At 53.4% G+C, this 19,283-nt stretch overlaps 1 protein-coding gene across 1 annotated transcript in view; it reads left to right on the top strand.

Annotated features, from left to right (window-relative positions):
* The first annotated feature begins 12,995 nt into the window (after positions 1-12,995).
* TACR1 (tachykinin receptor 1) overlaps positions 12,996-19,283 on the top strand; it is a 43,260-nt gene continuing 36,972 nt past the window's right edge. The window contains exon 1 of the mRNA XM_053269932.1: positions 12,996-13,476. Within this exon, the coding sequence (XP_053125907.1) occupies positions 13,055-13,476 (422 nt within the window). The 5' untranslated portion in view covers positions 12,996-13,054. The remainder of the gene's footprint in view (positions 13,477-19,283) is intronic.

Raw genomic sequence — 19,283 nt, forward strand, 5'->3', positions numbered from 1 at the left:
AAATATATATTGGTCTGAAGAATGCATGCAGCAGAGCGGCTGTTGCTGGGTCTAGCAGGCCTCTTCTGGGGAGTAGAGCTGCTTTGGGGTTCCCAGGCAGGCAGTCTCATAATAGAGTCCTGCAGTTGGAGAAGGCATTTTGGTCCATGTAGGCTGTCTCCCTGCTTGCTGCAGGAAACCCAGAGCTGCTATGGAGGGGTTCCCAACTTTGGGTCCCCAGATGCTGCTCGACCACCACCACCCCTTCAGCCATTGGATGATGGGAGTTGTAGTCCACCAACATCTGGGGGCCCAAGGTTGGGAACCCTTGAGAAGGAGGAGGGTTTCCAACCCATGGTACTCCAGATGTTGCTGAACTACAACTTCCATCACCCCAGCCCCAAATTATTATTGTGGCTGGGAAAGATGGGAGTTCTAGTTCAGCAACATCTGGAGTACCACAGGTTGGGAAACCCTGAGCTAGAGGACCCTCAACAGATGGCTGCCCAGTCCCTGCTTGAAGACCTCCTTCCAGCAAGGGAGAGCCCCCCCCCCCGCTTAGGCCACTGAATTTCCCTTTCCATTAAGAAGTTTCTCCAGATGTTCAGTTAAAATTGACCTTCCTGTAACCTGAGTTCAGAAACAGTAGCCCACATCCGATGCCCAGTGATGTGCCTGCAGAAGGACGGTGCGTTAGTGCCAGGATATTGCGCAGGTGAGCTCTGCTTGCTACATTGGGAGTTAGCATTCCAGACGAGTGTTGCACAGTGTGATGCTGTTGTGTTAGCTAAGCTTAAGGATGTTGGGCAAATGAAGCAGTATCTGTTGGAGGCTGGGCCTTGTGCTAGCAAACGCTGACAAGTTGCACAACGCTCCTTGCACAACGCCACTGAGCAATGCCAGTTTTACGGTAAGGTTGTACAGTCTTGGAATGCAGCCTGGAGAGGTCTTCAGCAAGCAGTTGCACAACATCACAGGGCACCACAACTCCACAACCTTCTTACAACTTTGTGCACTGCGCAAATGCATCCTAGGCCACCTTCGCAGTTTGCCTCCATCCCCCCAAAGGAGGAAGCACTCACTTCACGTGTGGCATGAAGCAAAGCTGTAGCAGCCAATTCAGCAGGGGAGGGGAAGGAGCCTCAACCCCAGTGAGATGCGGGACAACAGGATGTGCCTTCAAACCTGAGCGAAACTCACTACAGATCACATTCAGGTTTGGGGGCTAAAACTGACCTGCGGTTCTGCGACGAAACCACAGTTTTCTGCATTTGCACCACCACGATGTTTAACCTCTGGAACGTTTGCTTCTGGTTTGCTGTTATGTGTGAAGTCAGGAAGCCATAGTCAGGAAGCCGGCTGCTGACCTTAACATCAGGGTGGATCTGCAGGCCCGTAGCCAGCTGGTGGCATGGTGTGTACCCTGCTGCCACACCAAAAAATTCTCTTTCCTCCCCAGCCTCAGGGACTGTTTTCACTGAACATTTTATAACCTGACTCCCCTGACTTCTGCAATCCCCCCCCCCCAATTTTTCTAGTCTGGTTACAGGCCTGTGGCTCTGGAGTTTTGCATCGCAGCTCTGCCCTTGTGATTGGTGGGCAAGACTGTCTTTTCCCAAACAGAGCCAGCAACATGGCACTTCCTTCTTCTTGGCCCTTTCTACGGAACTCTCAGGCTGCAAAGTGCTCGATTCTCCAATCAAAACAGGTTTACCAAGAAGCAAGTCCCACTGGTTTCTGTGTGTCTCACCGCCAAGGAAAATCCTGAGAAATGTAGTCTTGGAGTCTTTCTGCTGTTCATCCCTCACAGCATCGGTCGTGTGAGATTGTTCAGTAATATTTTCCTTTTATGGACAGGAAGCAGATGCCGCAAGAGACCACAACTTGTCAAAGCAGCCCAATGAGTTCACTGCTGACCTCGCAGCCGTGGCTAACGGGAATCCAGCCCCCTCTCCCTCCACAGGACCACCAGGAGGACTGGCAAGCACTACTGGTTACAGATGCCAGCCAACCATCCCAGGAGCAGCGGGTTGGAGGAAATTACTCTCCATTGATTATAGGATCAAATGTATTCGGGGATGGTGGAGAGAGACACAATTCTGAGACAATCAGAACAGCATCTGTTTGCAAATTCAATCTCAGATGCTCCTGTCAGAGGGCACTTTTGGCATATTCATCTTCTCCATGAGCTACATAAACAGCAGATCACACACAAAGGCCGAGGGCTCCCTGCTCTTTGCTGGAAAACTCTGCATCGGACTTATCTGGATGCACTTTGCATGTGTAAAGGGTTAGTCGTATGCAGAAGCTGACCGTGAGAGGCTGTCTTGGCTGTGTCTCTCTAGATGTTCCAGACCTCACCCAGTGTCTTTTAACTGGCTGTAATGCAAGCCCACTGTTTACATTTTCCTCTCACTGTTAAAGTGCTGAAAAAGAGACCATAACCGCCCCCCACCCGCATCTGCACTAACAATGCAGACATGTCCGGCCGCACAGTCTGTGAGCAGCACGCTTTCCTTGCTAAGCGGCACAAGGGATTCTGGATGATGTCCCCTGACAGAATACACAGAGCATTCCTGGGGGAACGATGATCCCCTGGGACACTCTCCCTGCCGCCGCCAGTGCAAATCCCACTGCAGTGGGGGAAACCATCCCGGTGGAATATGCTCACGATGCAAACTTGTACTAATGCATAAACAATACCAAGTCAAAAGCAGTTGTCCAAAACTGGTCCTGGAGAGAGGACTGCACTCACTAGGGAGGCCTTTTGCTCTGCCTTCTATAACAGGGGGCCATTGCTGCGGGGGATGCTGGGAGTTGTATTCCAGAAACCCCTGAGAACCCAAGGCTGGGAACGCCCTCTTCTGTAACCACATGTCAGAACTGGGGCGTTGAAGACTAGCATGTTGGGGCCTTGGAGACGATGAAGCAGGACTCTTTGGCCTCCAGCCTCCCTCAGCCCTGAACCCACTAGCTGCTAAGCTGCTTCTCCTCCGCCTAGCTGCACTATGAGGATAATAAGAATTCTCTGACTGAGTTGCTGTGCAGACAATAAATAAGTGAAATGCTCCAAACACTTAGAAGTGCTATACAAATGCCGAGCATGATTCATGGTCTGTCTGTCCAGCTTCTCCTCCTGCTGAACCGCTTTGCTGCTGGGGCAGATGTTGCCAGAGGGGGGCCCGGAAAGGTTTCCAATGGGGCTGGGGAACCTGCAACCTTCCCCCTGCTTAGAGCCCCCCAATACCCCTCCCCCTTCGGAACTGCGGAGAGGGGTATTCTTCTGGCTCCCTTCCGTTCCAGAGGGAGTGGCTGGCAGGTGCTTTCCTCACCCAGCAGCCATGAGCCCAGGCCCCGTGCCCATCTTAAAGCCCTTTCCCTGCTTATTAGCCAAGGACCAAGAGTGCTGTGCTTGCAAGGCCTGGGTGCAGAGGGGCCGGAGCCAGAGGGCATAACCAGCGCATAGGTGTGCATGAGCAAGGACCAGCAGAGCTGTGGTCTGGAAGGGCAGAGAGCTGGTGGCCTTGTGGTGGCCAGCATGAATGGTCCCCTTTGCTAAGCAGTGTTCACCCTGGTTTGCATTTGAATGGGAGACTGCATGTGTGAGCTGCATGTAAGATAATCCCCTTAGGGGATGATGGGGCCGCCCTGCGAAGAGCACCTGCCTGCTTGCAGGCAGAAGGCTCCAAGTTCCTTCCCTGGCAGCATCTCCAAGAGAGAGACTCCTGCCTGCAACCTTGGAGAAGCCGCTGCCAGTCTGAGTAGACCATCCTGAGCTAGATGGACCAACAGTCTGACTCAGTATAAGGCAGCTTCCTCTGTTCCTACGAAAACACAGACAAGGGGGAGAGCGGTTGGCGGGAGGGAGTGTGTAGCGGTAGACCACCCAACGGATGGATCTCGGCCTCCTCCCAGTTCAGGCTTCCTGGAAACAGAGATGCAGGCAGCCAGAGACAAAGCAGGATCCATAAGAACCCCAGCATTTGAAAGAGAGCTGACAGCCGCAAATGGAAGAACTGAAGGGTACAAATTAGAGTGACACTCCCAATGAATGGATATGTAGAGACACCCTTCCAAACTCTCCATCTTTGCACCTTGGCAGAGAAGCCCTGCTCTGCACAGCACAAGTTCAGAGCAGGGGCATCATGCCAGCGCCCTCCCCTCCTCTGGGGAGGAAAGGCTGTGCTCTGGAGACCCCCCCACCCTACCCCGGCCAAGACAGGCTGTGCATGCAAATTGTGAGTACCTGAAGTGCATCTTTTTGTGACGAAGCATTTCGCTGGTCCATGTCTTCTCAGAACTGGAGGCATCCGGAGACGGAGTCCAGGTCTGTTTCTTGGGCCCCAGCGGTTGCTGCAGCCCTGCTTTGCTCTCCGTTATTAAGCCACCCATGGTGTGTCACTAAGCTGGTAAAAGGAGACACATTCTGGACGATGCCCCATCCACAACGGAGTGTCAGGGAAGGACTCTGGGAAGCAGCGACACATTGGCCAAGGTTTCAAGAAGTGGACAGGTATATCTCGCACTCAGGGCCAGAGGAAGAAGCCGGAGGCGGCCGTGGACAAGGCAGTGAAGAGGAGGGCCAGGAAAGGGAGGCAGAGCCAAGCCACCTGAATGGGCTGGCTGGTGTTGCCTGCCCAGAGTGACAGCCCCCCCCCCTTTCACCAGGGCTGCCAGCCCTGGACCAAATGGTGTCCGTGGCCAGGGACACCTTCAGCAACTCCTTCCATCCATTCAGCAACTTTGTGCGGCGTCTGTAATTCCTCCATTTGTTTGGGGTGGGGAGCCAGTCTTGCCGTATTGAGCATGAATCGTCTCCTTTGCTAAGCGGAGTCCATCTAGACTGGAATTTGGATGGGTGACTACGTGTGAGCGCTGCAAGGTATTCGCTTTAGGGGCTGGGGCCACAGCTCAGTGGTGGAGCTTCTGCTTGGCATGCAGAAGGCCCCCAGTTCCCTCTCTGGCAGCAGCAGCAGCAGCAGCATCTCCAGGTAGGGCTGGCTGGGAGAGAGACCCCTGCCTGGAACCCAGGAGAGCTGCTGCCAGTCAGTGTTGACTGAGCTACACAAACCGAGGGTCTGGCTCCTTGTCAGGCAGCTTCCTGATGTTTGAATGCCTTATTGTTATTTTCATGATTTTGATGCATGATCCGTATGCATGATTTATCCCTGCCATGTGATACATTGGCACACGTGGATTTATATTTCTTCATGCCACATATGAAAAAACAAAAACAAATTTGTTTCCTTTAATCTTACTGAAGCTGTTTAATTTTAAGAATAAATGAAATGCCTGGTGCTCAGGCAGTTATAGAACCAGTTCTGGCAGTTCGGTTGGAATTCAAAGCGAATGTGAACTGAACCGCTGGTCTGTGAACTGGTTCAGTTGAACCGGGGACCAGAACTGGTTCTGGTCTGTTCGGTTAAACCAGATTGAACTGGTTTGATCCAGTTCAAGGGGCTATGCTTGTAAAGGGGAATGGGGGTGGGGTTATGATGACGAGAGGGCACCTGACTGGCAATGCCAGTAAGCATAGCCCCATGAACTGGGTCAAACTGGTCCATATTGGTCTAGGCTGATTCCGTTCAAACTCGGAGCAGCTGCCTTTTTTTGAGGCTGGTTCAGTTTTTGTTTACACCAGTTGAACGAGGCTGGTTCGAATTGAACCCAGCTTGTTTCAAACCAGTTCCGCACACCCCTACAGGCAGCCGCCTTCCCTTACAGCGGGTCCTCTTTATGAACAGGAAATGGCTGACCCACTTTGGACTAAACACTGGGCCAATCCACATTTTGCCTGGGAATATTGTACCAATTTTGCTTTTCTCTTTTCATAACTCGCCTTTGGAATGCAAACAGCACAGAACAGAACCACCCTAACCCTCTTTAACAACGCCCCTCAAAAGCCTGGCATGGTAATGTCTGCATAGTTAAAGTGGGGTGTAAACACTGCATGGCAACATGATCCATGCTGCACATTTTATCAGGCACGACAGCCACACTTCCATCCAGCCTGCCTGCCACAGAGCAACCAAGTGAGAAGCACCACCAACTCTGGGGCAATTCTGCTGAGAAATTGCGGAAATGCAACGGGTCTGAAAACGAACCCCCAAGAAGCTGCTTTTCACATCAACATATAACTTGCCAAAGAGTAGCCTCTCTCCATCTGGTGCAGAAACTTCAGGAATGGCAAGCCCTCCTCCCTCCTCCCCTCAGACTGGTGGCAGATTGGAGGTGGGCCAGGGCGGGGAGTGGCAACTTGCATGATCCCTTCCTAGCTTCACACCCCGTGCTGCCTTGTATTTTCTTCTTGCCCACAGCCAACACAGAAAAAGCAGACAGGGAACATTACCTGGTTGCCTCGGTGGATGCTGACACATCCCCTCACCCAAAATATTAAACCTGCAGACCATTTGGGGGTGCACTTGTAAACATTTGTAAATATGTCCCCTCCTCCAGCCTTATTTGGCTTAAATGAATTTCCACCTGGGTAAATTACTATAATAGGTGCCATCTGGGGGAAGAGCCGTGCTCTGCAGAGATGCATCTTGCAGACATTAAGCAGGTGATTGGAGAAGCTGCACCTCTTGAAGTTTTGCCTAGGCAGGCACACCCCATCCCATCCCAACATTGTGCTGAAAGAGCAAGGCAGAGTGCAGGTGAGTGGAACCTAATGTATAAAGCTAGAATGATATACAAGACTGCACAAATTCTCCACTGTGTTTACGTGGCATGGAAGTTAAGGTGACTACCTTAACTTGTAATTCCCACACTCTTTAGAGCATGAGTGAAAATTGCCAGCACCTTAATTCTAATCTTCAACTAAAGGTGTTTTGTTTTTTTTTAAATTAAAAAAAAATATTGTAATATATAATTATTGTGCTTGGCAAAATCAGATACATGCTGAGATAACCTGGAAGAGTGCCAGCTCTTTGAAAACAGTTTGTACCAGAAAGTGGAGTTATTGTCAGATAATGCAACCTGCAATTATGTATGACCTTGTTGAGAAACAGATGAGCTTCCAGGCTGAGATGCCAACAGTCAGGGCTCTCTGTACTTTGCACGGGTTGTGTGCACATACACATTTCAGATCCAATTCCCATAATTAAACCAGCCAAACAGAGCCAATCTTCAGATTTTTGCTTGCAGCGAACAACTTATTCTTCCTGGAGTTAGATTTTCAAGGATTTTTGGAATGTCGGGCAAGGAAATTGGTGGCAGGAGGGGAACATGTTTGCCATGTTGGCCCTGATCTTTTGGCTGGATTGCTTGAAATGCACAGCTGCTCAGGGGCAGCCTGCTGCCTCTAAACCAGTGTGGAGTAGTGGTTAGAGTGCTGGACTAGGACCGGGGAGACCGAGTTCAAATCCCCATTCAGCCATGAAACGCACTGGGTGACTCTGGGCCAGTCCCTTCTCTCTCAGCCTAGCCTACTTCACAGGGTTGTTGTGAGGAGAAACTTATGTAGTACACCGCTCTGGGCTCCTTGGAGGAAGAGCGGGATATAAATGTAATAATAATAATTACTACTTAATAATCATAAACAACCCAGGCCAAGGCAGCCTGGCTGCCCAGCCCGTCTTGTTTTAAAAGATTACAAGAAGTCAAACAAGCCTGTGACCCTTGATATACATGCAAATGACACTGTGGAATTCTAGGGGAAATATTAACAAATCCAACATGGTCTCAATGGCACTGTGCAAATAGGACAGAGGACTTTCAAATGTTTGCTTGGATCTCCTCCACAAAATGAGGGGAAAGTGCACAGAATGTCTGTGCAGGAAGGGTTGACTGCAGTGCTTGAATGACGGGAGGAGGAAGACAGAGGCCCACCAGGAAATTCACAAGCTCACCCCACCCCACCCCACCCCACCCCTGCCGACAGCCCCAATTTGAGCAAAACCATGCCTTTGCTAGTGGGCCCCTCTGCTGCAGCCCACCCCTGCCCGTAGATTTGAGCACTGTTTCTGTGGACTTCAGGTGCATCTGTGAGGCAGGGGGAGAAGCAGCATGTCCCTGGATGCTCGGCACACAGAGAGCCCTCATGGCATCCAGTGCCTGGCTCCCTCCCTCGAAGAGTGGACAACAGTCAACCCATCTCTGGTTCGGAAAGGGGGTTTCCACAACTCAGCTAGAGAGGAGATGAAGAGAGCCCCAGTTCTTGCTGGAGCATAGTTTTGGACCACAGCACAGAAGACCTGTTTTCCTTCCGCACGTCGTGCCAGGAGGAAGGCCGCTGCTTTTGCAGTGGCCGCACCGAATGGTCACAAGAGCGCCTCAAGCCTCGGGACACTGTTGAGGTGGTTTGCATTTGTGTGCAGGCTGCAAAAGCACTCCAGCCCTCCTGTCCAATGGGAGTGTGGTTTCCTTGCTGGCACCATTTTCTTCCATCTGTGTCAAATGCTTAAAACAAATGGATGGTTCTCTGCTTGTGAGAAGGCGGGGGGGGGGTCTGCTAAATTGCTCCCTGCCCTTGGAGGCCCCCCAGCCTGCACAGCCCCACCCTGGCCGCCTTGCTCACAGGAGAAGCGTTTCGGAGAGAGCATTTCTCGGCACTGCTCTCCGTTGTTTAGAGAGAGAGGCAGTCCCCCTCCTCTTTTCCCTCCTCCTCCTCCTCCTGGAGTAATAATAAGGTTTGCACACACAAGAAATATCACCGTGCCATCGTTTGCTAGAATGGTAAGATATAAACTCCAGGATTAAATTTTATTCCGACATTGTATGCTTTAGGACTTGTTTCTCTGCTACCTTTGGATGCGGAGAGACGGTTGAGATCTATGTGCAAAGCTGAACAGCTGGTCTTCAGTTGATCAATGCTGGGTCTTGCAAGCTGTTTGGCAAAAAAGGGAAGTTTACAAAGAGGGGGGTCAGGAGCCTACTTTCCTTCTGCAAAGCCAGAGAGATGGAGGCCGCCTGGTGCTGCAGGAGGGGACTCGAGGCACACATGGACGAGGGCTGCCCCTCTCCCAGGAAGAACGCCCTGGCCGGGGGGGGGGTCCCAACCCTCCCTGGTCCCAACGGGAGCCCAATCCTGACTTGTGCAACACACCACTCTGTTCTCACATTGGCAAGCCCATCTCCCTCCACTCCCTCCCTAGACCTGGTAAGGCACGATGCTGTCCTGAGGTCAGATGTCTGCACACTCATCGATGCTTTTCTGCGAACAGCTGATGCTGTGTTCATCTGAAAGACGAGCCTGTGCACAGGCCTCCTGGCAGGAAGACACGGCTGCTCCTGCATTCGACAGAACACGCCAACAATGCCCCTACCTGCGTATGGATGAGCATACGGAATGTGTGGATGTCGTGTCCCCCCCCTCCCTTGTGTCTTGGTTTTTTTGTCTACACGCCTGGGAGCTAAGTATCTGACTTTGGGGAGGCAAGAGTGGACTGAAAAATGGGATACAGGTGAAATTAAACAGACAGACAAACATGGGTGGCAGCAGGCTGTTCATCAGGTCTAGGCACAGGCAGTCTCTCTGCAACACTGTGGGGGATCTATCCAAGCCTGATGTAGTCACAGCAACTTCTGGATAGCGACGCTGGCTGAGGTTCTTAAGAGGAACCTAGGAAGCTGCCTTCTACCGAGTCAGACCATTGGTCCATCTAGCTCAGCACTGCCTGCACAAACTGGCAGCAGCTTCTCCGAGGTTACAGGCAGGAGTCTCTCCCAGCCCTACCTAGGGATGCTGCCAGGGATCTGAACCCGAGACCTTCCGCAAGCAGATGCTCTTCCCAGAGCGGCCCCATCTCCCATCCAAATGCAAACCATGCTTAGCAAAGGGGACAATTCGTTCCTGCTACCACATGACCTGCTCTCGTCCCATAGGATGAATTCTTCACACACACACACACACTCTGTTTGCTAGAGCTGCAAAGGAGGGACATCGGGAGGGCCAGAAGGAGGGGGGCAAACCCTCTCAGGGCAGTGCCTCCCTCCCCGCCCTCCCCGCTGCCTGCTGGACTCCTGGGGTTACTTGAAGGGAAAGCCCTCCTTCCGCGCACAGAGGGCTTCTTTTCTTGACTACCACCCATCACTCTTCCGAGAGCCATCCCTTCTGTCGCACTTCTGTCCACCGGTGAAGGCACCTGCATGCAGGAGAGACTGCGATCGCTGGGAGGGTGCCAGCGAGCTCCCTGCAGCCTCAAGGCTTCTGCTCCCTCCCAAGAGCAGCACTTGGGTTAGGGTTAGAGGCTTGCAGGCTGTGGTGTCTCCATTGTTAAGTGGACCACTGCCAAGAAGCCGAGAGCAGCAGCCGCCGCCCTTCCGGCCCGCATTGGCCATCGGGGACCCAGTAGCCAAAGGGGGCAGCACAGGAGGCAGCACAGGATGCTCCTCTCTCCCCCTCCCCACCTGAGAGCCACGCTGCCTGCAGGCTGGCCATCCGTCAAGTAGAGCTGCACTGCAACTGCGTAGCTCTACCTGGTGAATGGCCAGCCTGCACAGCAGGGCTCTCAGGCGGGGCGGGAAAGAGAGGAGCAACCTCCTTGGTGCTAGAGCCCATTTCTGGGCAGAAGCAAATGCACACTTTTATCGGGGGGGGGCACGTAAATGAATAGGAAGCAGGAGGAGGGTACCGGCTGCACATCCAACACATACATTTTTAATACCCCAAAGCCAGAGGGAATCTGTGCATGGAAAAGCCAGCCCAGACCAAGATGAATTCCATGTTTTTTAAAGCAGTCGATCTCAGGGTTTCCTTTTAGACCCACACGCAGCTCGTAATGATTCCCTTCATAAGCAGCTTTCAAGGGGAGAGAGATGTGGCATTTTTGAGGCAGGGAGGCCCATTTTTTATTTATATTTTTTGGTGGGTTTTGTTTGTTTTTGTTCAATAGAAACATAACTTTTCCTCTCCAGGGCTGACCTCTGGAAAACAGTTCTTCTGTAGCAAAGGCCCATGGTTGATGGTGCTAATTGTCCAGTGCATGTGATGTCACTCACACACACACACACACACACACACACTCCTCAAAGCAGTTTTGCAACCATTTTTAAGGCGTGGGAAGAGCCTCGGCTGGAGCGGATGCAAGGCTGCCCTTCTAGTCCTGCGTCCTGCTTCAGCCTGGCCAGCCAGATGCTGCTGGGGAGCTGACAAGCTGGGCAACCAATCCTGCTGCCATTTGCTGTTGCTGCCTCCCAGCAGCCGTCTTCTGCCTTTGAATGGGGAGTCTCTCTCCCCCCCCCCACCGCCATATCTTCCCTCTTCCTTTTCCACGGAGGTCTCTAATCTCCCTTTAAAACCATCTAGACCAGGAGGCATCACCACACAAACACACACCCAGAGAAAACTCCATGCACTGTGTGTTGTGTGAAGAAGAGGAGGCTTGTGCAGGTGAACTTCCCCTGGAAATTGCAGGGAGCACAAGAGACATGGCATTTCCCAAGGAATGAGGCAGGCTCCTGGAAGAGGAGGGGGGTCTGCCGAAGGCCATCTGACCCATTACAGCTGAACGGAGCCTCCATCTTCCGAGGCACATAGGGAGTGGGACATCGGAAGCTGCCTTCTACCGAGTCAGACCTTTGGTCCATCTAGCTCAGTATTGTCTTCACAGACTGGCAGCGGCTTCTCCAAGGTTGCAGGCAGGAATCTCTCTCAGCCCTATCTTGGAGAAGCCAGGGAGGGAACTGGGAGGAACCTTCTGCTCTTCCCAGAGCGGCTCCATCCCCTGAAGGGAATCTCTTCCAGTGCTCACACATCAAGTCTCCCGTTCATATGCAGCCAGGGCGGACCCTGCTTAGCTAAGGGGACAAGTCATGAGTCTCAGATGCTGAGGACAAACTCCAAAGAGGGCTGATACCATGTGAGCTTCCAGAAGCTGGGAACAGAAGGCTGGCTAAATGGACAGAGGTTCGCCTGCTCCTGCAAGGCCATTTCTTCTGCCCTCTGCTTGCCACAGCTGGGTGCTGCTGCTGCTGCTGCCCCTCCAGGGGAAACAGCGGCGGCCTCCAGGCTGCCAAGGGATTGCTGCTGCTGAGCAGATCCCTGGGCGAAAGAGCTGTCAGTGGCGGCTAGTCACCAGGTCAGCGGGAGGGAGCCTCTCTCCCCTCCACGTTCAGAAGCAGCCTGTCTCTGAGTAACAGGCACAAGCAGGGGGACAAAGGATGGAGGCAGGGCTGATGCCTTCAAACGCTGCTGCTGCTGCTGCTTCTGGATGGCTGCTAGAGCACCTAGCAAGGCAATTCCCCTAGGCCTGCAACATAGAGCTGCCGCGCGCAGGGGCAGTCTACCTCTGAACACCAGCGGCAGCCAAGGGGGGGCTCAAGGCAGGGGCAGAGGAGGTGGAGCGAGGCTCCTCCTGAGGGAGGCATTCCCGTGGATTCTCCCCCGCCGCCGCCGCCGCCGCCGGAATCACGCTCCCCACAAGCATTCAGGGCGACCCAGCGGGAAGGGGGCCAGGAGGAGTGAACCCCGCACGGCCCGCTCCGCTGCCCTGGCCAAGAGTCCCCGAGTCTCCGGCGGGTCGCGGCGGGCAGCCAGCACCAGCCACCGACCAACATCGGTCCAGCGGTTGGTGCGCGCCCGCGTGTGGTGCCTGCCTGCCTGCCCGCCCGCGCGCCGCCTCTGCCCACCTTCCTCTTTCCTGACGCGCTGCTGCCGCCGCCGCCGCCAGGCTATAAAAAGCCGCTTCGCTGCCGCAGCCCAGCCTTTGCTCGCGAGGGCAGCGGCTGCTGCGGGCCGGCGGGCGGGCCAGGACCGGAGGAGCAGCAGCCGCCAGCCCAGGGGGCGTCGGGGGTCGCCTCGCACCCCCGCTCCGGAGGGATCCGTCCCGTGCGCCAAGCGGCGCAAACTTGCCCGAGAGCGACCCACAGGCCTCCGCCCGCCGCCCACGGGAGGAGCGACTCTGCCAAGCCCCGACGGCCGCGGCAGTCTCGGTGCTAGCGGCGGCGGCGGCAAGCGTCGTCCTCCTCCTCGAGGGTCGGAGCAGCAGCCCTTGCCGGCCGCTTTGCTTAGCTCCGGGCGGCTGCTGCCTTGCTGGCGGCGAGGGCGCTCGCCCGCCCGCCCGCCTCGTCGAGACTCTCGCATGCCGCCGCCGCCGCCTCCTCCGCCGCCGCCCCGGTTCCCCTAAGGCGGGCGATGGACGGCGGCGGCGCGGAGGCGCCCAGCGCGGTGGCGGCGGCGGCGGCGGCGGCGCTCAACGGCTCGCTCAACGCCTCGTGGCCCGACGACGGCAGCAACCCGTTCGAGCAGCCGGCGTGGCAAGTGGCGCTCTGGGCCGTGGCCTACGCGCTGGTGGTGCTGGTGGCCGTGGTGGGCAACGTGGTGGTGATGTGGATCATCCTGGCGCACAAGAGGATGCGCACCGTCACCAACTATTTCCTGGTCAACCTGGCCTTCGCCGAGGCCTCCATGGCCGCCTTCAACACCTTGGTCAACTTCACCTACGCCGTCCACAACGTCTGGTACTACGGCGCCTTCTACTGCCGCTTCCAGAACTTCTTCCCGGTGGCCGCCGTCTTCGCCAGCATCTACTCGATGACGGCCATCGCCGTGGACAGGTGAGCGCCGCGGCGGCCCGGAAGAGGCGCGCGCCCCACCTGCTGCCGCCGCTGCTGCGGGACCGCCAGGGAGGGGGCGCCGTCGGGGGGCAGCGCAGCGGTGCTCGCCGGAGGGAAGGCGGCGGGCGGGGGGGGAGGGAGGGAGCCGCCCGCCCCCGGGGCCACCGAGGAGCAGGAGGAAGAGGCCGGGGCTGGCCGCGGACTGGCGAGCTGCTGGGGGGGGGGGTGCTGGCCAAGGAGGCTTGCTCTTCTGCCCATCTCCCCAAGCAGGCTCCCCGGAGGAGGGGTCGTGGCCGGCCTGGCTCGCTGTGGGCTCAGCCTCTGCAGCCCTTGCCTCAACCTTGGGGCAGGCTGAGCCGGGCAGCCTGGGCTCTCCCTCCCGCGGCGGCTGAACTGGCTGCAACCCTCCGCCGCCGCCGCCTCCTCAGCCCCAAAACATTGCCGGGGGCGCGGGAGGAGGAGGGGAGCTGCAGTTCAGCAACAGCGCGGGAGACAGCGCCCCGGTTGCCGAGCCCTGCCCTGGAAGAGCGGACCCAGCCGGGCTGAGAGGCACCCGGAGCAGGCACAGAGTGCCAGACAGACCGACAAGTCCCGCTCCGGGGGTAGATTGTATCTGCGTTGCAGGGCTGGTGGTGGTGGGTCGTCCCGTGTCCCCCTGGATGAGCCCGTAGAGCGTGCCGGGGCAGGGGTGTCGCTATGATGGAGCGGATGGGTTCAAAGAACCCGGCCCCTCTCAGGCCTTGGGGGGAGCCCCTTTCAGAACAGAGGGTGCCATTTGGGCAGCCTTGGGATTCCAGGGTCTGTTTTTCCAGGACTTTTCCAGCCCTGATGGTCAGCAACCCCCCCCCCCACACACACACACTGGCTTCAGATTGTGAGCGATCCATCCAGTTCCTCTCAGTTTGTTCCCCGGCCAAGGCCTTCTGCATCTGTCCAGTTAGCAGTCGGTGTGGGGAGAGCGGGTTGGCTTCATGCCTCGGCTGTAGAACTCACCCTTGGTTGGGGGCACCTGATGAAGCTGCTCGGCAGTAGCTTCTGACAAAAAAGAGCTATAAGCAATAATTTGCATTAGAAATACCTTTAAATGAAAATACATTATGTAGATCTTGAAATTCAGTCATTTTGTTTGACTTGGTCCCTTATAATGTGAGGCTGTAAGCTGCAGTTTCCTTGGTTTGTGCCTGTTAGATGCTTATAAAAGGTTAGACAAAGTCAAGAGTAGAGGGCTCTGTTGAGTAGAGAGCTCCATTAGCCATGCTAGCTGAATGGAGCTGCCATGTGCAGGAGAAGTCTACCTCTGATTAGCCATGGCTGGGGGCAAGCAATGGCTTGGGTAGTCAAAGCAGAGGGTGGTCTTCCTGCTCTGCTTGCGGCTTCCCAATGTGTGGGGGGGCACTGTGGGAAACAGCAGGGGGGCAGCACTAGAGACGCCTTGCGGCTGAACCAGCAGCGCTTCTGTGGGGCTCTGAGGGCAAAGGCCTCTGAGTGCATTCAGAACTGAGGTGAGATCTGGCCTGAGCCTTCTCGACGCCACCCTTAGCCGGCCTGATGTGCCACTTTTTGCAGACCAGACTGTGTCAGGAAGATATCCACTTCTTGCTCTTATCAGTCCTAAGCGGATAATATGCCTGAGGAGCTTTCAAGTCGGGCTTATCTGATTTGCTGTTGGCAGCAGAAAATATTGCATTTCTGCTGAAAATATTGAATTTTCCATTAGGAGTCTCCTTTCCTACATACATGTAACGTGCAGCATTTGGTCGACAACCTAGGAAGCTGCCTTCTCCCGAGTCAGACCCGTGGTCTGTCTTGCTCCGTATTGACTGGCAGCAGCTTCTGCAAGGTTGCAGGCAGGAGCCTCTCTCAGCCCTGTCTTGGAGGTGCAGCCAGGAGGGAACTGGGGACCTTCTGCAAGCATGCAAATGCTCTTCCCAGAGTGGCCCCAGCCCCTCAGGGGAAGATCTTACAGTGCCCCTACTACTCTCCCCTGCTAACTGGCAAAGAGGCGCCTTTTTAATGTGGCGATTCTCTTGATTGAGCAGGAGGAGAGTAACTGGCCCTCTCCACCCCCAGCTCAGCATCCCTCCAGTGGCGGTTGCTGGTGTCTGTCTTATGTTTCTTTTTCAACTGTGAGCCCTTTGAGGACAGGGTTCCATCTTGTTTGTTTATTGTTTCTCTGTGCAAACCACTTTGGAAACTTTTGTTGAAAAGCAATATATAAATATTTTTGTTGTGGTTGTAACTAAGCAAAGAGGCATCTTTAAAAAGTGGTGATTCTCTTATTGAGCAGGGGGAGAGCAACTGGCCCTATCTGTCCCCAGCACAGCATCCTTCCAGTAGCTGTTGCTGGCGTCTATCTGTTGTTTCTTTTTTAGATTGTGAGCCCTTTGGAGACAGAGAGTCATTTTATTTATTTCTTTATATCTATGTAAACCACTTTGGGAACTTTTGTTGACAAGCAGTATATAAATATTCATCGTATTTGTATTACAATGCTCACACATATAGTCTCCATTCCAAATGCAAACCAGGGCAGACCCTACTTAGCATCCTGGAGAGAATCTATCTATGTGGTTGCTAAAAGTTGACACCGACTTGACGGCATTGATTGAATCAATCAATCAATCACCATAAGACCAGCTCTCCTACTCCACACACACCAGAGGCACAACACTGATCCATTCTGGGAAATGGAGGGGACAGAGAGACGGCAAGCAACAGCTCTGAAATTAGCCCCACATCAGAGGGAGAAGCATGTTCCTGAATTCCACGTGCCTTAACAGATTAATGCTTTGGCGGGTCGAACATGCGACAGCTGCATCAGAAGCCCTGCAAAACCCACAGGCAAGCGTATTTGCTACTCACACTCTGTAGGGAAAGTAGCAAGAGAAGCGAACATTGCTGGCCTTCTCCTAGTGCAAGTGACTCCTCTGTCAATACTGGCTGTGTTTGCATTCTGAAGGTTTCTTGCAGTTTTCGCCACTCGGTTGTCCTCCAGAATAAGATCCTGGAGCCAGGAACCAGGCAATTTTCTGCTTTGAACGTGTATCTTCTTAAAAGGATTTCTTCTAGTTTGTGCCCCAATCAATAACTACTGTATTACGAAGTGAGCAATTTCCTCAAGGAAGGAACAAGATTTTGCTGAGAAGAAAATCTGATATTTTCACAAACTAACATTTTCCACGTAGCACTCCAAACGGTGTCTTCAGATGCTTGGCAGAAAGGGCAATTGTGGTGTTGGAGAGACAGCAGAAGCGAGCTTTGCTTTCTGGATCAGAGGGGCTGAGAGCCTTCACATTTCCTCCCGAGCATCCACGTTCATGGTAGCCATGATTTATTTATTATTTATTTATTACATTTATATCCCGTTCTTCCTCCGAGGAGCTCAGAACAGTGATCTGAACGCAGCTCCCACATGAATCCAGGCGGGCTTGCATATGAGGCAGACACAGCCAGGAAGAAAAAGGCAGGGTGGGGTGGAATGATGCAGCACCAGAAAACCAGGACCCAAGGAGGGAAGGAAAACCCAAAGGTGCTGAATACGTTGACAACAGCTTCAGCCTGGAAGACCTGATCCATTCTGAGTGTGTGCTGGTGCAGGATAGAATTTCCAGTAAGAGCGTAAGAGTATATTTGCCTCTGAAAAAGAGCGCACACTCAAAATGCATCAGGCCTCACAGAATAAAGTTGTTGTCAACTTATTCACCACCTTTGGGTTTTCCTTCCCTCCTTGGTTCCAGGCACACACAACCAGCCCACTATTGAGGCCAGGGAGGTGGCTGCCTCAGGTGGCGGGTTGGCAGAGGAGGCAGGTGGCCTGCCACCACCCCTTACAAACCTTGCCCAGCGGTGGTGCTCCACCAACCACCAGCCTTCTGGTCTCATTGCAGACCTGGCAGACAGGGCTCTGTGGCTTGACAGTGCCGTACCAGCCCAGCTGAGCATTTTCAGCTGACCCTAAGCCCCATAGACACCTAATGGCACAGCAGGGAAGTAACTTGCCTAGGAAGCAAGAGGTTGCTGGTTCAAATCCCCGCGGGTATGTTCCCAAGACTATGAGAAACACCTATATCAGGGCAGCAGCAATATAGGAAGATGCTGAAAGGCATCGTCTCATACTGTGCTGGAGTAGGCAATAGTAAACCCTTCCTGGATTCTACCAAAGACAACCACAGGACTTTGTGGGCACCAGGAGTCAACACCGACTCGAGGGCACACTTTAACCTTTTCCAAGCCCTGTGAAACCAGATGGACACAGGGCATTCTGCTTGTCATCAAGGGAAGGGCTTGAAAATGGGGCCAGAAGTGACCCCCCTCTTAAATAAAAAATCAGACTGGGGACACACACACACACACACACACACACACACACACACACACACACACTCCAGCTGGGGACCCACACTTTCTCCCATGCTACTTTTGCACAGGAAATCGTCTCTATAGGAAATGACTATTTGCTGGAAATGGCTGCATTTTCTGTAAGAAAACAGCACATTAAAAAAGAAGAATTGTTATTAAAAGACATCAAACATAACACAGGCAATAAAAAAAATGTATTGCTTAGACCATTACAGAGACTGATGACATCTGTCTCTTCTGCATTAGAGGGGATATCAAGCAAATCATAGTAGATGAAAATATACTTGCTCATGACAATAAAAAATAGGGATCTCACTTGAGACACAATTAAGGACTGGTCTCCACAATTTGCATGCTTTTTCAAAGTTGTTATTAAATTCTAAATAGTCTGTTCACTTACCCACTTTAATTATACCCCGTATCTTGGTTAGCTGTTCAGACTTAGTAGGTCTCATTATTGCTTTCTAGTGATTTGCAACTACTTGTCTAGGAGCTGTTGATAAGTAAATTATTGGTTCACAAGAGTTATTTTATTTGGAATGTGTTTTGCATAATCCATCCAGCATAGTCTTGGCTTTGGACTCAATTATAATTGGGAAATCTCATTCCAAGTGCTAATAACCATTTTCTAAAACCTTTCAGCCCAAACACAGGCCCACCACAGATGTAAAATTCACCCTCACCCTCTGGGCAAAACATTGATGCTCATGTGCCCCAAAGTCCTGAGCAGAATCCACCTTCCCTCCTGAGCTGCATTTGTCCAAAAAGGAACACCTCCAGTCCACTTCCTCCTCTCTTCGTTATGGCCTTAACATAAACTTCAAGACTTTATGGGGTTAGTGCCGTGATCTTCTCTATTTCTCAAGTGGGGGCGACTTTGGCAAAAACCCAACAACAACCGTTTACTGTAGGATTGCCAACATTGTGTTGGCTGAAATGGAGACGGGGACTCCGGGAGGGGGGCATGGCCACTTAGGGGCAGGGGTTGTCTTTAAAAATAAAATAATATAAATTTGAAGCCACTGCTGATTGGTGGCAGAGCGGGACGGGGGTGGCGAGAGCTCTCATTCTTCTCAAACTATGTGATGGCTGCTCTGGGGGGCGCGTGCTGTGGCTGAACTGAAAGCACTCATCACTGACTGACTCATGGAGGGAGGGAGGGAGGGAGCGAAGGCAGCAAAAGAGCCCCTTATTCCGCCCCGCCTTCTTCCCAAATGAGGCAGATAGGCTGATTTCGGGTTTCTGCACACACACAGGGGTCTCTGTGAGACAAAGCATCAGCACTCTCTCTGTCTGAAATTTACCTTCAGAGCACTTTGCGTGCAGATTGCTGGAGGGTGGGCATGCAGAGTGCTTACCTGGCTTCCAGATGACCTGGTAGTGCTGGGACCCAGAGAGGCTGTTCTCAGGAGCAGCTACGCCTTGGCTCGAGTGCCCGTGAGAACCAC

Source organism: Hemicordylus capensis, chromosome 8 (genome assembly GCF_027244095.1).
Source record: "Hemicordylus capensis ecotype Gifberg chromosome 8, rHemCap1.1.pri, whole genome shotgun sequence".
NCBI classification, from domain to species: Eukaryota; Metazoa; Chordata; class Lepidosauria; order Squamata; family Cordylidae; genus Hemicordylus; species Hemicordylus capensis.